Source organism: Gadus chalcogrammus, chromosome 9, assembly GCF_026213295.1.
Source record: "Gadus chalcogrammus isolate NIFS_2021 chromosome 9, NIFS_Gcha_1.0, whole genome shotgun sequence".
Taxonomy (NCBI): domain Eukaryota; kingdom Metazoa; phylum Chordata; class Actinopteri; order Gadiformes; family Gadidae; genus Gadus; species Gadus chalcogrammus.
The window spans coordinates 12,759,841-12,777,823 of record NC_079420.1 but is presented as its reverse complement, the minus strand read 5'-3'; the positions used below and the strand labels follow the sequence as shown (position 1 = coordinate 12,777,823).

The following is a 17,983-nucleotide window of genomic DNA, read 5'->3' as shown; positions in this document are numbered from 1 at the left end:
AAAAGGCTGTGTTACAGTGTCTTTAGTCTCACAGTCCAACCATGTACAGACTGCAGGGTTGAGGGGAGAAATGGGCACAGGCCTTAATTGTAGCCCTCTCAATAGCAACTCGCTCTCACAGTCACACACACCCACACACACACACACACACACACACACACACACACACACACACACACACACACACACACACACACACACACACACACACACACACACACACACACACACACACACACACACACACACACACACACACACACACACACACAGAGGCAGATGCATAGACAAAACTGAAAGACACAGGATAGGAAGTCAGGTTCTTGAATGTCAGATTGGTTAATGGGAACAATATGCACGTGTGTGTGTGTGTGTGTGTGTGTGTGTGTGTGTGTGTGTGTGTGTGTGTGTGTGTGTGTGTGTGTGTGTGTGTGTGTGTGTGTGTGTGTGTGTGTGTGTGTGTGTGTGTGTGTGTGTGTGTGTGTGTGTGTGTGTGTGTGTGAGTGTCAGATTCCAGGGAATCATGTCAACACTTTGTTTTCATTTTATTGTTGATGGTTGGTGACATGCATAGTTGGCAAAATGAGTGGTTGGCAACATAAATGGGTGACATCATGCACACCGAACAACACACAAGATGGCCACACGAATTGTCGCCTTGCTGTGTCTACTTTCATTACAATTCCATGATTCCGGGCCCCCTATTATTAATCATCTTTATTCTGGATACAATCTACAATCAGATATTTCCCTTGCCTAAATGCAACAATGCTTCCCCATAACTATGGGACTTTGCCTCCCCATAACTAATACACTCCTTTAGACCGGCCTTCCAGTGCCTATCTGTCAGAGCTGTGAAAGGAGCATGACGGACGCGGGTTGTCCATCCTCCTCTGGGGTAACCGGCTCTGCCTGTCCTTTCCTCCATCCCCTTCCAGGTCATCAATGTGGACGGGACCAACAGACTGACCCTGCTGGAGGATAAGCTCCCCCATATCTTTGGCTTCACGCTCCTGGGCGACTACATCTACTGGACGGACTGGCAGCGGCGCAGCATCGAGCGGGTGCACAAGGCCACGGCCGTGAGAGAGATCATCATCGACCAGCTGCCCGACCTGATGGGCCTCAAGGCCACCAAAGTGACCGAGGCGCATGGTGAGGAGAAGGAGGGGGAGGAGGGGGAGGAGGAGGGGGAGGGGGAGGGGGAGGAGGAGGAGGAGGAGGAGGGGGAGGAGGAGGGGGAGGAGGGGGAGGAGGAGGAGGGGGAGGAGGAGGGGGAGGAGGAGGGGGAGGAGGGGGAGGAGGAGGAGGGGGAGGAGGAGGAGGAGGAGGAGGAGGAGGAGGAGGGGGAGGAGGAGGAGGGGGAGGAGGAGGAGGAGGACATGTCAGTTCCATGAAGTTGCCCACTTTCTTCTACATTTGAAGCGGCAGCCATGGTCGCCTGTTTGTGAAACGACTGCTGTTACACTTTTCATCCGTAGCTTAATGACCCGCAAAGGTTTGGGAAAATGAAAGCCCCGGCCTTAAACAACAAAATCACATCAAACATTTTCATCAGTTACGACATTAGTTACGGCATCACTTATGACAATCAGTAACGACGCCAGTAACGACCTCAGTTACGACATCACTTACGACATCAGTTATAACATCAGTAACGACCTAAGTTACAACATCACTTACGACATCAGTTACGACATCACTTACGGCATCACTTGCGACGTAAATATGCTACATTTTCCAAGCATCACACCAGTGTTAAAGGAGGATGGACTCAACCTCAAATAGCCAGTGAATACGCATGTAATAACTCTAAATACTTTGGATAGTTTGATTAAAAGAGGTATATTCATCAAAATAACTAATTTATTTAAGGATTAAATTGAGTTGGATTTTTATCCATGCGTACAATAGTGTAGCGAAGGGCAGTTTGTGGATGAGGCGGATTATGATAAGTGGGTTTTATTCAATGCATCCATGTTTTGGAGAGTTTCGTTTTTGAGTTTTCCATGTGCGATAACTAAAAGTAGGCTATCTCTCTATCGGAAGAACAAAACAGTTTCGGGGAACTGTTTTTATTGATACAACTTCAAATTTGATCAAAAGCAACCTTTAGTCAAGACCTGCAGGGCAAGTAAACATCGGCTTGTTCTACCAACTGCTGTTGAAATGAATGATCAATACATATAACAGATAGTGATAATGATAGGTCTTTCAATGTAGTTTTGCGCTGTAGATGCCATGATAGCACATTTTATGATTTACTGAATGTCGAGGTAAACAAAAAACTGTTTGCGGTTGCAGATTGCCGAGATAAAAAAAAAAATAAGAACAACTAGAGGGGGGACTTTTTTATTTATTAAAAAAAAGGTAAAAAGTGAAGGGAATTATTATGGCTGACTTCAATGTGTTCTGTTCAGGTACTAACGGCTGTGCGGCAGACAACGGAGGCTGCAGTCACCTGTGTTTCTGGCACGTCCAAGGGGCCCGCTGTGCCTGCCCCATGGGCCTGGAGCTGCTGCCAGACCTGCAGACCTGCGTGGTGCCCGAGGCCTTCCTGCTCTTCACAAACAGGTGCCATTACCTCATCACTATCTCATCGTCCAACAATGTGGACGCATGGGTATATCAACGTCTCCCCTAAACGGTGTGCGCCTGCTTCAATGTGTTTGAATGTGTGTCTCTCCAGGGATAGTATTAGAAGTATATCACTGGGCACCAACAGTAACGACGTGGCCATTCCTCTGACCGGAGTGAAAGAGGCCTCGGCTCTGGACTTTGACGTCTCAGAGAACAGAATATACTGGACAGATATCCAGTCTAAGGTGGGTTGTGTGTTACACTTCTTTGAACACACACAGGGTGTACCTCAATGTAAACTTTGTGTGTCACATATCCCCCTTATTCCCATTGATCATCTGTGTCCCTCAGACGATCAGCCGAGCGTACATGAACGGCAGCTCTCTGGAGCACGTCATTGAGTTTGGCCTGGACTACCCTGAAGGGATGGCCGTGGACTGGATGGGCCGCAACATCTACTGGGCCGACACCGGTACGAACCGCATCGAGGTGGCCCGGCTGGACGGCCAGTACCGCCAGGTTCTGGTGTGCAAAGATTTGGAGAACCCGCGCTCACTGGACAACCCGCGGTCCTTAGCCCTGGATCCAGCCAATGGGTAAGGCACCCCAATGGACACACAACTAGGGCTGGATAATGAAATGGATTTTTCCGTACGATATCAATGGATGACTAAGTGTGGTGGACAATTGATTTAATGAATAAAGTCATTACATGAAGGATTATTAACCTCTTCATCCTGTAAATCCCACCCGGATGTGTCGATGATCACATAAAACATCGTATATTGATAAGCCAGTGTACGGACACCATTTTGCTACTATCATGGTGATTACAATCAATCTATAGTAGAGAAGAGTTGGTTTCAGAGGATATGCCTCAGATTAGAAGAACACACGTTCTTCATCGCCGTCTGGTGGTCGTATGGTGCAACTGTGAGGGTTTAGCCTTTAGCGTGGTTTTGTGTCTCATCAGGTTTATATTGTCAATTGCGCATTGGATTTATTGATTTATTTAGAGATTTTTCCTAAACCTTCCTATACTAAGATTTATCTATCTTTGCTCTACTTCACTTTATTCGCATCAAATATTGACCCGGGTACTCAGATGTTGTGCTATGATCCTATAGGGCTACCAGCTGATTTTTCACTATGTGGCAGTGGTATTCAATCTAAAACATGACATTTATTTTTATTTTAATCTTCCACTTATGCTGTGAGTGATCTAGCTTTATTCACTCCACTATATCAACATTGAGAATTTCACTTGCACAACAATCTCAATCACAGGTGTTATATTTCCTTTGGTTCCAAAATAAAATGTTATAGCCCTTGCAGTCGTGGGGATATAATCTATTTACTTATTTTCTGAAAAAACAAAAAACTAGGCCTGGTGAAAAATAAGCTACCAAACAACACCTTTTTTTGTACATTCAGACTGGTGTATATTTTCATGTCCTAACTGGCACACCACCATACCTCCCATCTGTGTGTCGCTAGTTAGATTATGTCCTGGTTTTAGGGATGTACATTTTTGTTGGTTGAACTAATCTGGTAGCAATGATGTACTCACCAGGGTGATAACTCATAGCTAAGTCACGTTGTATAAACAGAGCTGTTACAATGTCACCCTCTGTAGTTGCACCACACCTGCATTTATTCTCTTACTTCATGACGCTATGACCTCATTCGTCTGCCTCCCCACTCGCTCAGGATAAGGTAACTAGAGTGTAGCTGTGTCACCAGAGTGGAATGCAGTTTTCTTTTTGCAATCCTAGTAATGTACTTACTACAATCCAACCTCCAATGTTTCAGATCGAGAAGGTGTATACGTGTGTGTGTGTGAGTGTGTGTGTGTGTGTTTGTGTGCATGTGTGTGGGAATTTGCCACATAATCATTGTTGGTAACTCATCCAGGTGTCATTAAGTTATTCCAGGAGATGTCATTGTGTTGAGCTGCCAACAAATACACCCTGGGGCATTTTCTCACAGACACAGACACACACGCACGCACCCACGGACGCACACACACACACACGCACGGACGCACACACACACACACGCACGCACCCACGGACGCACACACACACACACACACACACACACACACACACACACACACACACACACACACACACACACACACACACACACACACACACACACACACACACACACACACACACACATTAGTCACCATATACACACACAGAGTAACCTCATTGCTTATCATGCCTAATTTATTTGGAACAAAAACAAAATGAAACATTTTGATGCTCAAAAGTCTTGCTTAAAACGAAAGAAAGAAAGGACCCAATCAGTGTCCTCCTCCCTCCAGGTACATGTATTGGACGGAGTGGGGCGGTCGGCCGCGGATCGCCAGGGCCTACATGGACGGCAGCGTCATCGGGACCCTGGTGGATAAAGTGGGCCGGGCCAACGGCCTCACGATAGATTACCTGGACCACCGGCTGTACTGGACCGACCTGGACACGTGCATGATCGAGAGCACCAACATGCAGGGTATTGACACACATACTCTCTCACACACACCCGCTCACACACTCTCACACACTTGTTTTTCTTTCGAAGGGTTTTGATTTCCATGTCTTCCAGCATGTGTGTTAGTCTCTGATGGCTCTGGTGCTCCTGCAGGTCTTCAGAGGGAGATCGTAGTGGATGAACTCCCTCAGCCCTTCGGCCTGACCCAGTATCGGGACTTCATCTACTGGACCGACTTCAACCTGCGAAGCATTGAGCGAGCTGACAAGCGCAGCGGGCTCAACCGCACGGTGGTACTGCAGGTGAGGAGCCCACTCTGAGTCATTATTTAGCCCCCCCTTGTGTGTCTCAAGGTTTCTGTGTGGGAGGCGAGGCCTAGAGCTCAGATGAAGTCCTTCAGCTTTCTACAGGAGAGCTCATTAATAGACCGATCGCCTGAAGATGAGTTAACCAGTGTGCAATGAATCCTTCTCTCGCATACTCAGGTCAAAATATGATTTAGTAAACCGGAGGCCAAGATGAAATAACCTGTTTTATAACTCCAGACGCGTAGGAAGTGTATTGAGGACATATGATCGCATCCCCTTCCCCAGGGCCAGCTGGAGCTGATGCTGGACATCCTGGTGTTCCACTCGTCCAGGCAGGACGGAGCCAACGACTGCTCCCTCAACAATGGAGACTGCACCCATCTGTGTCTGGCCACGCCCGCCGGCGCCCAGTGCCGCTGTGCCTCGCACTACACCCTGGACTCTGACAGGCACAACTGCAGCTGTAGGTCTCCCTGGTCACAGCCCCTGTTAACAGGCTTAGAGAGGCGCCTCCTGGAGGCATCTGGGAGAGGCAGATCCATAGGAGAGAGCCATCTGGTCATAGCTTGTTCGGATAATAATAATTGGGAATATTAAATGACTCACAATGCAATTGTATATCATTTTTCAGAAAAGTGCTATTAATCTATGTTACACAAGCATATTATTTTGATAACGCTTTAGCAAATAATGAGACGTACCAAGGAACTATTGTTAAAAGTTAGGTGAATTGGCTTAAGGGTCGGCTAACTACGAACAACAACAAATGGGTCAATGTTGCCCATTAGATTTCTAAGATCAGTTGTGTGTCAGGGTGCTTGCAACAATCCATTATACCCAATGAGGGAAAGTCGACCCTCGGATTTTTACATTTTCAAAGCATTTTCATAGGACACAGGCTCTAAGTGCATAGATCTGGCATATCTAATTGGATTGGGACCTCGGAATCAAATGTTGTATTGTCTAATTTGGAACAGACAGGGAACCGATGCACAGTAATCAAATTAAACCAACCGATGGAGCGATTGGCTGATTACTCAGCTGTCGTTGTATGGCAGATTGACTCAAGGGTTTTTTACAATGCATTGTTGTGGATTCCTCTTGCTCCCCGCAGCGCCCTCCAGCTTCCTGCTGTTCAGCCAGAAGTCGAGCATCAGCCGCATGGTCCTGGGGGAGCAGAGCCCGGACATCATCCTGCCCATCCACGTGCTGAAGAACATCCGCGCCGTGAGCTACGACCCGCTGGACAGAATGGTGTACTGGCTGGACGGACGGCAGAACATCCGACGGGCCCGCGACGACGGCACCATGGTACTGACCGCTGGAGGGAGTGGGGGCAATGAGCTACAGACGGCTCTAGACTACTCTACGCTCCTTCAGAGCTCCACACGTAGCACCTGGGAGAACGCAGATCAAAGGCTATTTTTTCTATTTGCTGCCATCACTAGTTTGGGTGGGAGTAGATAAAAAGCACATCTGATATCAATAAAACAGTGAGATAGTGGCCAGCCATGCAGCTAAATAGTTTTCTACCACTTCAGATCTGTGCAACTCTACTAAACAGGGAGGATGGATATATGAAGCACAACATCGATTCAGATAGTGCTCCGAAAACGTGATACGTGTGTGTATATATCTACAGTATATATATATATACAGTATATATATTTATATACAGTATATATATAACGTGATACGTGTATATATACAGTATATGTATACAGTATATATATATATATACAGTATATATAACGTGATACGTGCTGTGTATATACAGTATATACAGTATATATATGTGTATACAGTATATATAACGTGATATGTGTGTATACCGTATATACAGTATATATATGTATACAGTATATATAACGTGATACGTGTTTATATACAGTATATACGGTGTATATATATGTGAACAGTATATATAACGTGATACGTGTGTATATACAGTATATACAGTATATATATGTATACAGTATATACAGTATATATAACGTGATACGTGTGTATATACAGTATATATATGAATACAGCATATATAACGTGATACGTGTGTATATACAGTATATATATGAATACAGCATATATAACGTGATACGTGTGTATATACAGTATATATATGTATACAGTATATACAGTATATATAACGTGATACGTGTGTATATACAGTATATATATGAATACAGCATATATAACGTGATACGTGTGTATATACAGTATATATATGTATACAGTATATATAACGTGATACGTGTGTATATACAGTATATATGTATACAGTATATATAACGTGATACGTGTGTGTGTATATACAGTATATATATATAATGTGAGGCCTAACTCTCGTCTCCTCCCGTCCCTGCAGGCGGCCACGGTGGTGGGCGGGGGTGCGGCCCAGCCGGCGGACAAGCAGCCTCACGACCTGAGCCTGGACGCGTACAGCCGCCACGTGTACTGGACCTGCGAGAGCTCCAACACCATCAACGCCCAGCGCATGGACGGCCACGGCGTGGGCGTGGTCCTCAAGGACGACACGGACAAGCCCCGCGCCATCGTGGTCAACGCCGAGAAAGGGTGAGCGGGCGGGCCCGGAGCGCACGGTTGACTGAGCGCAAAGCAGAGAGAGAGGGTTTTGTTTTTTTTGCAAAACAGAACACGTAGGAAAACTGGAAAGCCTTTGACATAGTCATGAGTACGAACAACTGCAATACCAGCCACAAAGAAACCCACCATCAACCCTGCAGTGTGCTCCCTGGTGACCCTCCCTCTGTTGGTAGGTACATGTACTTCACCACGGTGCAGGAGCGCTCGGCCAAGATCGAGGGGGCCAGCCTGGACGGCACGGAGAGGGAGTCCCTGTTCACCACGGGGCTGATCCGGCCCGTGGCGCTGGCTCTGGACAACAAGCTGGCCAAGCTGTTCTGGGTGGACGCCGACCTCAAACGCATCGAGAGCAGCGACCTCACGGGTAAACGCCTCCCTCCACCTCAGTGTTGATTCATGTGCTGAACTTTATGCCATTTTTACATTGAGGATAGAATATGGTTAAAAAATAAATATTCAGAAATGATAAGAAATATAAATTTAATATTATTTTTTTTTTAAATTGCTTATGATTCCATACACTGATCATCTTATAGTGTAGGATTCATAGTTTATTTTTATTGTCAAAATATAATGATTGCACAATATAACGTTTCGGTCGGCTCGTCCTGCCCTCGTGTTCGTTCAGTGTCCTCGACCTGGCGGAGGCAACTCTCCAATACTGGGGAGTGGGACTGCAGAACCCATTTTAAACTCTCAGTGTCAATGTACCTCCTGGTATCAATTTCTAGCATCAGAAAAAATGAAATGAAATCAATGACACAGTGTGGTGTGTTGTCTGCCTTCATTAAATTGAAACATTTGCCGTTTACATTCACCGCCATGCACTAAGTTCAAAATACAGGATGGGTCTATTTTCAGTACATGCAGTTTCCTATACCACCTGTGTCTCCCCCTCGCTGCCTCTGCCAGGAGCCAACCGGGTCGTCCTGCAGGACTCCAACATCCTGCAGCCCATGGGCCTCAGTATCCTGGGGGACCACCTGTACTGGATCGACCGGCAGCAGCAGATGATCGAGAGGGTGGACAAAGTGAGCGGAGACAAGCGCACCCGCATCCAGGGCCGCATCTCCTACCTGACCTCCATCCACGCCGTGGAGGAGATGGACCCGCTGGAGTTTGGTAGGGAACTATACGAGACATTACCTAAGCTCCTTCTACTCACCTCGGTGTCGGCTTCTCATGTTTGAGCGTAGGTTTAGCCTTGTGCAGCCATGAGGTTACTTTGGCTGATATGATTACACATAGTTACCAACTGAAGATGGCAGCTCAAATGATGATCCTGGAAGATGTTTCCTGGGCATGTGATACAATATGTCATGAAACAACATGTCATGAAACAACACTTGTTTTGATTATTGGGCTGGTTCTCCCATCCCACAAAAGGTTCTCCCATCCCACAATGGTTAGGACTGAAAAATACACGATCTTAGCTTTCACGCAAATAGTCAAATGTTATTGACTCCTCAGTTTTGCTTTCCTAGTGATAACAACAACGGCGAATGTGGTTCTTCCTCTCTTCCCAGCATCCCATCCTTGTTCCCGCGACAACGGTGGCTGCTCTCACATCTGCATCGCCAAGGGTGACGGGACGCCGCGCTGCTCGTGTCCCGTGCACCTGGTGCTCCTGCAGGACCTGCTCCACTGTGGAGGTAACCAATCAGGACGCCCGCTATGTAGTGGCCATGGATAAAGCCTGCGCCTAGCTCCCATTCAACCTCTGCCATTCAATGGATTAAAGACTTTCTTTATTTTTATCAAACAAAATCGAGTTGCCGGTAAACTCCTCTGAATCATAATGTTGCTAAAGACACCGATTTGTTAAAAGAAGCTGAAATCAATGTTAATGTTCATAATTTGTATGAAAAATATCCTGAGAGGGAAATGTGTGACAGAGCAGCAGAGGATAGAGACATAAACAGAAACAATGCAGATCAAGGCCCAAATACACACCGCAGCACTTTCCCACCTCGGGTTCAAATGCGTCTGCCTCTGTGTCTCACTCTGCCCCCCCCGCCCACTCCAGAGCCCCCCACCTGCTCCACGGAGCAGTTCACCTGCTCCACGGGGGACATCGACTGCATCCCCAAGGCGTGGCGCTGCGACGGCTTCGCCGAGTGCGATGACAACAGCGACGAGGAGGGCTGCCCGGTGTGCCTCCCGTCCCAGTTCCAGTGTGACAAGGGCGGCTGCGTGGACGGCGCCCTGCGCTGCAACGGGGAGCCCGACTGCACCGACCACTCGGACGAGCTCGACTGTGATGGTAGGCTCACACACACACACACACACACACACACACACACACACACACACACACACACACACACACACACACACACACACACACACACACACACACACACACACACACACACACACACACACACACACACACACACACACACACCCTAACCCATGTTTTACTTGACCCTTATGTGTCTGACCCCCTGCTTTGTACACAGACAGTTTCTCTGTGATTTGCTCGGGTTTGGTAGATAGAGAGAGATGTTTACACATTAGCATTATCCACAGACACTGCTGTTGAACCAACTCTTACCCACTGCCCTGAATTCTCTCCTTCCAGTTATATGTTCTCTCAACCAGTTCCGTTGTGGGGACAACCAGTGCATCACCAAGAAGCAGCAGTGTGATCAATACTCTGACTGCACGGATAGCTCAGACGAGCTTGGCTGTGGTATGTATATATATGCAGTGAAATCACAATAAATGCCCTTGAGACATTAGTTACTCCATCTTATTGGTTAAACTGGCCTTGTGTTAAACTTCATACAGGTCCCCAATTTAGTCCAGAACACTTAATTAACATGAAATTATTTTAATGAATCCATCAAATTACAGCCATTGATATGTTATCGGTTGGATAATATATCCCCCTCAGGGATGAATTAAGATATATCTGTATGTCTGTCTGTCTGTCTGCCTGTCTGTCTGCTTGCCTAGTCCAGTCTATCTTACTGTCTTCTTCTGTCTGTCCGTCTGTTCGGTGCTGTCTTTTTCTCGGTCTGTCCGGTCCTACATGTCTGTCTGTTGATGTCTATGCATGTCTCGTCTATCCGTTGGTCTGGCCCTGTCTCCACGTGTGTCCGGTGCTGTCTGTCTCGTGCTGTCCGTCCTGTCTGGTCACTAGGGCACATAAACAGGCCTCCAGTCACACTGACCCTGATTCCCCAATGTCCCCTCTCCCCTCCCCGGGACCAGACCCCCCTCTGTCCAGCGACCTGCCCTCCAGCTCCTCCACCATCGGCCTGTTCATCGCCTTCATCCTGCTGGTGTTTGTGATCATCGTGTACTTCGTGTGCCAGCGCCTTGTGTGCCGCCGCTACAAGGGCACCGCGGGCTCCTTCCCCCACGAGTACATCAGCGGCACGCCCCACGTGCCGCTCGACTTCATCGACCCCAGCACGTCGCAGCACGGCACCTTCCAAGGTAGGCGGCCCCCCGGGGGCCCGGCGTCGGCCAGCTAAAGGCTAGACTCCGTCAGACAGATGCAGGGGAACAACATTTGGCGTTGGGCGGACGTCCGACTGTTACAGGGTAGTCGAGTATGCTTGAGTCGCCCTTTTGTTGAACACTTTGTTTGTTTACTGCTTGGTCTTCGTTTAAAGTTGCTCTATTGGAAGTGAGCTTTAATCACAGAGGGGCTCACTGCTCTGCAATTGTTTAAGACCCGGGCGACCAGGGTGCTCTGCAGAATGCACCGCCAAGGTGACAAATAAAGACAGGAAAGCACAACGTACAGACAAATTTTGTGTGTGTGCAGACTAATTTTAGACTGTCATTCGGACTGATGTGCTGCTGATATCTCTCTAACCAGGTGTCCTTGGTTGTCTTTGTGTGTGCAGGTATCGCCTGTGGCAAGTCCATCATGAGCTCCGTCAGCCTGATGGGCAGCAGCAGCAGCGGCGCCCCTCTCTACGACAGGAACCACGTGACCGGGGCCTCCTCCAGCAGCTCCTCCTCCACCAAGGGAGCCTTCTACCCTCAGGTAGGCCCTGCAGCCACACACACACACACACACACACACACACACACACACACACACACACACACACACACACACACACACACACACACACACACACACACACACAGACACACACACACACACACACACACACACACACACACACACACACACACACACACACACAGACACACACACAGACACACACAGACACACACAGACACACAGACACACACACACACACACACACACACACACACACACACACAAAACCAAACACGCACACACACACACACACATGCAAAATACAAAGCCATTCTCCAGATGATCTTTGGCCAGAAGTTGCAATTATTGTAATTTTCAATTCAGGATTAATTCATGAATATCTATTTGATTAAATTGCTACCATCAATTATAATACATGTATTTGGCTATTTACACACATATAATAAAGAATACATTGATGCTTCAGATCTGTAAATTGATGCTATTTTGCACTTTTCTTGGTGTGGACAGATTCTAAACCCTCCGCCCTCCCCTGCTACTGACCGATCCCTCTACAATGCAGAGGTCTTCTACTCTTCCAATAGCCCATCAACTACCAGATCATACAGGTAACATACGCACACACAAGCTGACCCACGTCATCGGAACGTGGAGTTGGACCTTGGTACTTGGCAACGTTCCAAGTCTCAGTCGTGATCAATCCCATGGATGAGTTCTAAACAAGATATTTATTGACCCTTTAGAGGGCAGCAAACTCATACATGTTGACAATAAATAGATATTATAATCTTTAAATCTGTATAACTTGATTAAGACTCCAGCATTTTCAAATATTTGGGTACAAGCTGCTTTTGAAAGCCGGCCTCAACTGATTTCCCTCACCACCCTGTAACAATGTGACTGTTGCCATGGGGACTACTCTGTTGTTTTTGTTTTGAAACCTGTACTGCCAGCTCTCCCGGTCCCTTTTTGAAAACCAAGGCCCAGTGCAAACAGACCGCATTAGTATAGGAGGACTGCTGCCACCACAGCACTCCATATGTAAATAAATCAATGCTCCCCGTATGTGCTCCTACACACCAAAGCTACAAGTAATGGACGGATGTAGCAGTCCTGCTAATATAGGATCAGATTTCATAAAATGGAGAGCACTGAAGGCAGCTAGGCGTCAGAAGGTTACCCTGGCAATCACTTATCCACGGCTGTTCGAGGTGAATGGTTAACCCTATATGATGACGATCACAACCTGCCCTATTGTCAGACAAAAACAGGCTCAAAGTTCAAGTGTGTAGCTAACTGCTGACATAGATGAGATAAGATAAGACTTATACTGGAGGCTCACAGATGGGAAATGTGTGTGTCACAGCAGCAAGTATAGGACAGTAGTAGAGATACACTCCGAAAAATGTACTACATAAATAAAAACCCACTGCCCTGGTGTTCATAGTGTTTGATGTACCACCAAGTGTCCGATTCCAAGATATTGATTCCTGCAGCTTTAGACCCCTTAACACAGAGGACAGAGACACCGAAAAACCCAACCCCAGGACCGACCCTTGAAAAGATAAGATTGAATTTGATTGATGTTATCACATACAACATGAGTTACAAGGAGATCACACAAACCAGCCAGCTGCACATGAGCCATCAGGTAGTTGGAGTACGATGAGGGCAGCCCTGGCCGGAGGCGCGACGCTCTCCCCAAACGGGGCTCTGACCCCCTGCTCCCTCCCTCCCTCCCCAGGCCCTACCACCACGCAGTGCGGGGCGCCGCCCCCCCCACCACCCCCTGCAGCACGGACGTGTGCGACAGCGACTACGGCCCCCGGCGGCTCCCGGGCAGCAGCATGGGCCCCGGCAGCGCCTCGGGGGGGCCCAGCCGCTGGAAGGTGTCGGTGGGCCACGGCGGCCACCACTCCAAGCACAACAAGTACTACATGGACCTGAACTCGGACTCGGACCCCTACCCTCCGCCGCCCACGCCGCTCTCCCAGTACCTGTCGGCCGAGGAGAGCTGCCCGCCCTCGCCGTCCACCGAGCGCTCCTACTTCCACCTCTGTCCGCCGCCGCCGTCCCCCTGCACCGACTCCTCCTGACCCGCGCTACGGCCCACGTCGAGGTGGTAAACAACAAGCCAGGCCGATGGGTGAAACCTGTTGGAAAGGGACTTCTGGTGCTGGGGCAGTGAACACAACCAAAAGAGAACCACAGGGAGGGTGTTATAAGAAAGTACAGAAAATAGAACAATGATTCGGTTGCTATCGGGGGAAGATCAATGGTCTTACTCGCAATGATATGGTTTGATTGTCTACTGCTGGAGTCTGGCGGTGGCTCAATTGCCTTGCTAACGCGTACGGTGGCGTACGCCGGCCAATCGGGCCTTCCACTCAGAAACTGAACGCCTGCTCACCTAGTGGCAGTCGGCTGAAGAACAGGTGGATTATTTATACTGTGTTAAAAATCCTGGCATCCTTGTCTCCCAGAGGACGGGTAATCAGAGGTCATCAGCAGCTCCACGCTGCTGAACGCTGCTCCACATTTGGGTTGACCTGGGGACCTCTTCCTAGCATTCCATCCCCGAACTTCTCCGCCCACTCTCTCTCATCGTCCACCTTCTCAGCCTCCCTTCCTATCATCACCCATTTCTCCACCCACTTTATCTCATATGCCCCCTTCTCCACCTCAATCTATCTCTGTAGCTTCTAGGGCTGAACGATTAATTGAATTCAAATCGAAATCGCGATGTATTGGAACGCGGTATGCAAATCGCAAAGGCTGCGATTTAAGAAAAAAAAAGTGATTTGTTACCGACTGGAAATCAGTACGATTCAACTATTTTTATTTTTATTTTACAATTCAAAAGTTGAATAAAGAAGTTTATAATATAAATTAATTTCAACACATCGGCATGGCCTAAAGAAAAGAGCAGTTTTTATGTTGAATGCTTCCAATGTTGTGTTGGTCATACTAAAGAATGATTTATTTATTTTTTAGTGAATAATACACAACACAAGGAACTTAATGAATTATAAAAATCGCACATTAAATCGCAATCGCAATATTGGTCAACCTAATCGCAATTCGATTATTTCCCCAAATCGTTCAGCCCTAGTAGCTTCTCAGCCAGCCTTTCTTTCATCCTCTCAGCGGGGGGGGGTGACGTGGTGCAGAGAACTATGTACAATGTATCCATATCAACACATATTGAAGATATCTCAGTCGATATTGGGATAGATAAATGAAGATGGAAGTGGTTGAATGGGGTCCGGACGGTGAGTGTTGTAGGGGACAGAAGTATCACCGTCCTGGGTCAGGGCAGTGGTCCGCCGTGGCCTATGGAAGAGTGTTTGATGGGTGAGATCGTCACAAGCTCAATGGGTGAAACCTTCTGTGTACTTCGACTTCAATATATTCACATTTTAAATGTATATGTCCCTTGAATTTTAATTGATGAGAGATTTGAAAAAAAGAACAACATTCAATCAGCTTGGTTGGCATGTGTTGAAAGTGTAGAAGAAAAGGAAAGAGGAAGCATCAAAGTTCTCAAATCAAACCACTGTGACAGCAGCGCACAAACAAGTCTGTAAGCTTCATCATCCTACTTCTGTTTGGGATGGGCTCGGATTAGAGCCAGCGATGGGACTTTGAAAAGTGACGTCCCTTCGTGCCAATTTCAACAAAGGACATTGCGAATGCGATAATGTGTTTCACCAGATATGTACATATAAAATTATTTGGTAATCAACCCTACTACATGACAAAACAATACCAAATGAAATGTAATGTTTGTACATAACTGTAATTAGGTAGTCAGCAATTTGTATTGTGAATTAGAACCTGTTCCCATCGCCACAGGTCACATTGTTCTGTTTAAGTATGTTGGCTGCTAGTGTGTACATACTATATATTATGTATTATTCATTTATACAATGCAGAAGTGTCCAAATTTAAAATTTAATTCTGACAATGGATCTTAAATCTATTTTATGGTTCATAAAAAAAAATAATAATCACATAGTAATCTTTGAGAATGCAAAATTATATTTGTCTGTACGTTGTGACATATGTACGTTTTTATTTAAATATTAATTTGCAAGTTAAATGCTTAATTTGGGTCGCTCTGCAAATGTAGAGGGCTTCAGATAACGTCATTCTAAAGCATTCAGCCTTTTAGTAACCTCTCCATAAAACGTCCATTGTATGTTGTGGGCGTCAATAGGTGTGAGTTGATTGATATCAGGACACCAGCTGGTAAAGCGGAGTTATATGATGTCACCAGCTGATTAGGCGATGTTGCATGATGTCTCCAGTCTACGAAGCCATGTCGGATGATGTCACCAGCTGAATAAGTCATGGTGGAGGATGGCACAAGCTAAATAAGCGATGTTAGCAGACACCAGCTGATCCACGGTTGCCAGCATGTATCCAACCAGATTCCAACCACTTTGAAGACTTGCTCAGAATGTTCATCCGGCACTTATCAAATGCATAGCATGTCATCCCTGCAACTGTTATAAGACAAGATGAAAGATAAAAACATCATGGCACTTAAAAACTCAAGATGGATGAACAGGGAAACTTTTTATTTTTTGTCTTGTATATACTATTGCAACACATCATCGGTAGGATAACACTAATCTGTGTTACAATGTGCTAATTCCAGCTCACATTCACTAGTAGTGGGCAAAACAACAGTTGGTCAATTCTGATTTAGAAAGAGCCAACATCGGTGGGGCAAACTATTTAGTTCTTATTGGATTAAGTTTGTGTTCTTATAGCAAGTTTTCAAACAAAAAGATGCATCCTATTGTAGAAGATGCAGAAATATGTTGTCATGTGGTCTTCATTGTAATTGTATAAGCATTATCAGTATAATATGTAAAAGCAACATTGAGCTCAATAGTATTTAATAGTGTTCTGGTGTCAAAGTCCAAAAAGGTTACAACTATTATTTTAAAACAGGATGTTTTCCGCAATTACCACATACAATATATGATCAGAGCATGAAAATACATTTAACATTTGCAGTAAAATAAATCTATTGTAGATTATATTTCTAATGTACATTTGTTTCTATTCTAAAGGTCTTTAGATGTGTTTTGTAATTGTATATGTCATCATGTTAGCTGGTTCTTGGTTTGCATATTTGGCATAATTACATATCTTGGAAAGAGACTATTATTTCCAAATTATGATTCTGTATTTTGTTCTTTTGAGTATTTTCTTTTGGGTCGTTGTATCCAAACACCTCCAAATCTTGACCCAACACAGATTAAAGATTAAACAGGAGCTACCGAAACCATTCAAAGAGATCTTTTCCAAGAGATCTTTATGTATCACATTTGTCCTGCTTGTCACCTTTGGTCTGTCTTTTTCTATGACTCCTTCTCCAAACCTAAACCCTATAGTGTGTTTCAAAAGTTGTCTTGCTTTTGGGTGTGAAGTGAAGGGAGCTTTGGGTTTTTCAGTAACCAGGTTGTTGCTGCTAATTAGCTGGAATTTACTTGTTGCTATAGGTAACATTTAATTAGAATAGCAATCATGGCAGCCCAACTCTTTTAGATCTATAAACATTTTCCTCAAACCACTGTGCCAGTAAAACTATGTTCCTCGAACAAATCTTCTCATTGTTGAGATTTTTTTATCATAAGCATTTTTGTATAATAAAGGTTATATTTTAAAGAATGTGTTTTGTTGACTTGTTTTATTGACTGGATGGTTAGTTTACAGAACAGTCAGACTGTTTAAGAGTCTGAATGTTTACTGTTTTAGTAGAATGGCCACTGGGCATATCCACTCACAGTTCTGCTAGTTAGGGTTCCCTAGTTCCGTAGCCTAACGACATATCATTAGATCCCATACAAATCTGGACAGGGAACTGTGTATCAATAAACCTAACCAAATCAAGGGGTCTTAGCATAAACATTTGTAATCTTAATAAAAGTGTATCTCACTTGATGACATAATTCAGTTTTCTTTATTTGTAAAATTATATTATTGA

At 45.8% G+C, this 17,983-nt stretch overlaps 1 protein-coding gene across 2 annotated transcripts in view; it reads left to right on the top strand.

The window, feature by feature from the left end:
• lrp5 (low density lipoprotein receptor-related protein 5) overlaps positions 1-17,706 on the top strand; it is a 38,154-nt gene extending 20,448 nt beyond the window's left edge. Inside the window, exons 12-29 of one of the 2 annotated variants that reach the window (XM_056599539.1) lie at positions 939-1,155; positions 2,421-2,574; positions 2,690-2,825; positions 2,932-3,176; positions 4,916-5,100; positions 5,233-5,381; positions 5,673-5,850; positions 6,502-6,698; positions 7,753-7,961; positions 8,165-8,355; positions 8,904-9,113; positions 9,518-9,643; positions 10,018-10,251; positions 10,576-10,686; positions 11,211-11,438; positions 11,855-11,997; positions 12,493-12,590; positions 13,727-17,706. In XM_056599539.1, coding sequence (XP_056455514.1) covers positions 939-1,155; positions 2,421-2,574; positions 2,690-2,825; positions 2,932-3,176; positions 4,916-5,100; positions 5,233-5,381; positions 5,673-5,850; positions 6,502-6,698; positions 7,753-7,961; positions 8,165-8,355; positions 8,904-9,113; positions 9,518-9,643; positions 10,018-10,251; positions 10,576-10,686; positions 11,211-11,438; positions 11,855-11,997; positions 12,493-12,590; positions 13,727-14,078 — 3,363 coding nt within the window. In that variant the 3' untranslated portion in view covers positions 14,079-17,706. Of the gene's footprint in view, positions 1-938; positions 1,156-2,420; positions 2,575-2,689; positions 2,826-2,931; positions 3,177-4,915; positions 5,101-5,232; positions 5,382-5,672; positions 5,851-6,501; positions 6,699-7,752; positions 7,962-8,164; positions 8,356-8,903; positions 9,114-9,517; positions 9,644-10,017; positions 10,255-10,575; positions 10,687-11,210; positions 11,439-11,854; positions 11,998-12,492; positions 12,591-13,726 lie in introns of both variants that reach the window. The other variant, XM_056599538.1, reaches the window with a different exon arrangement.
• The last annotated feature ends 277 nt before the right edge of the window (positions 17,707-17,983 follow it).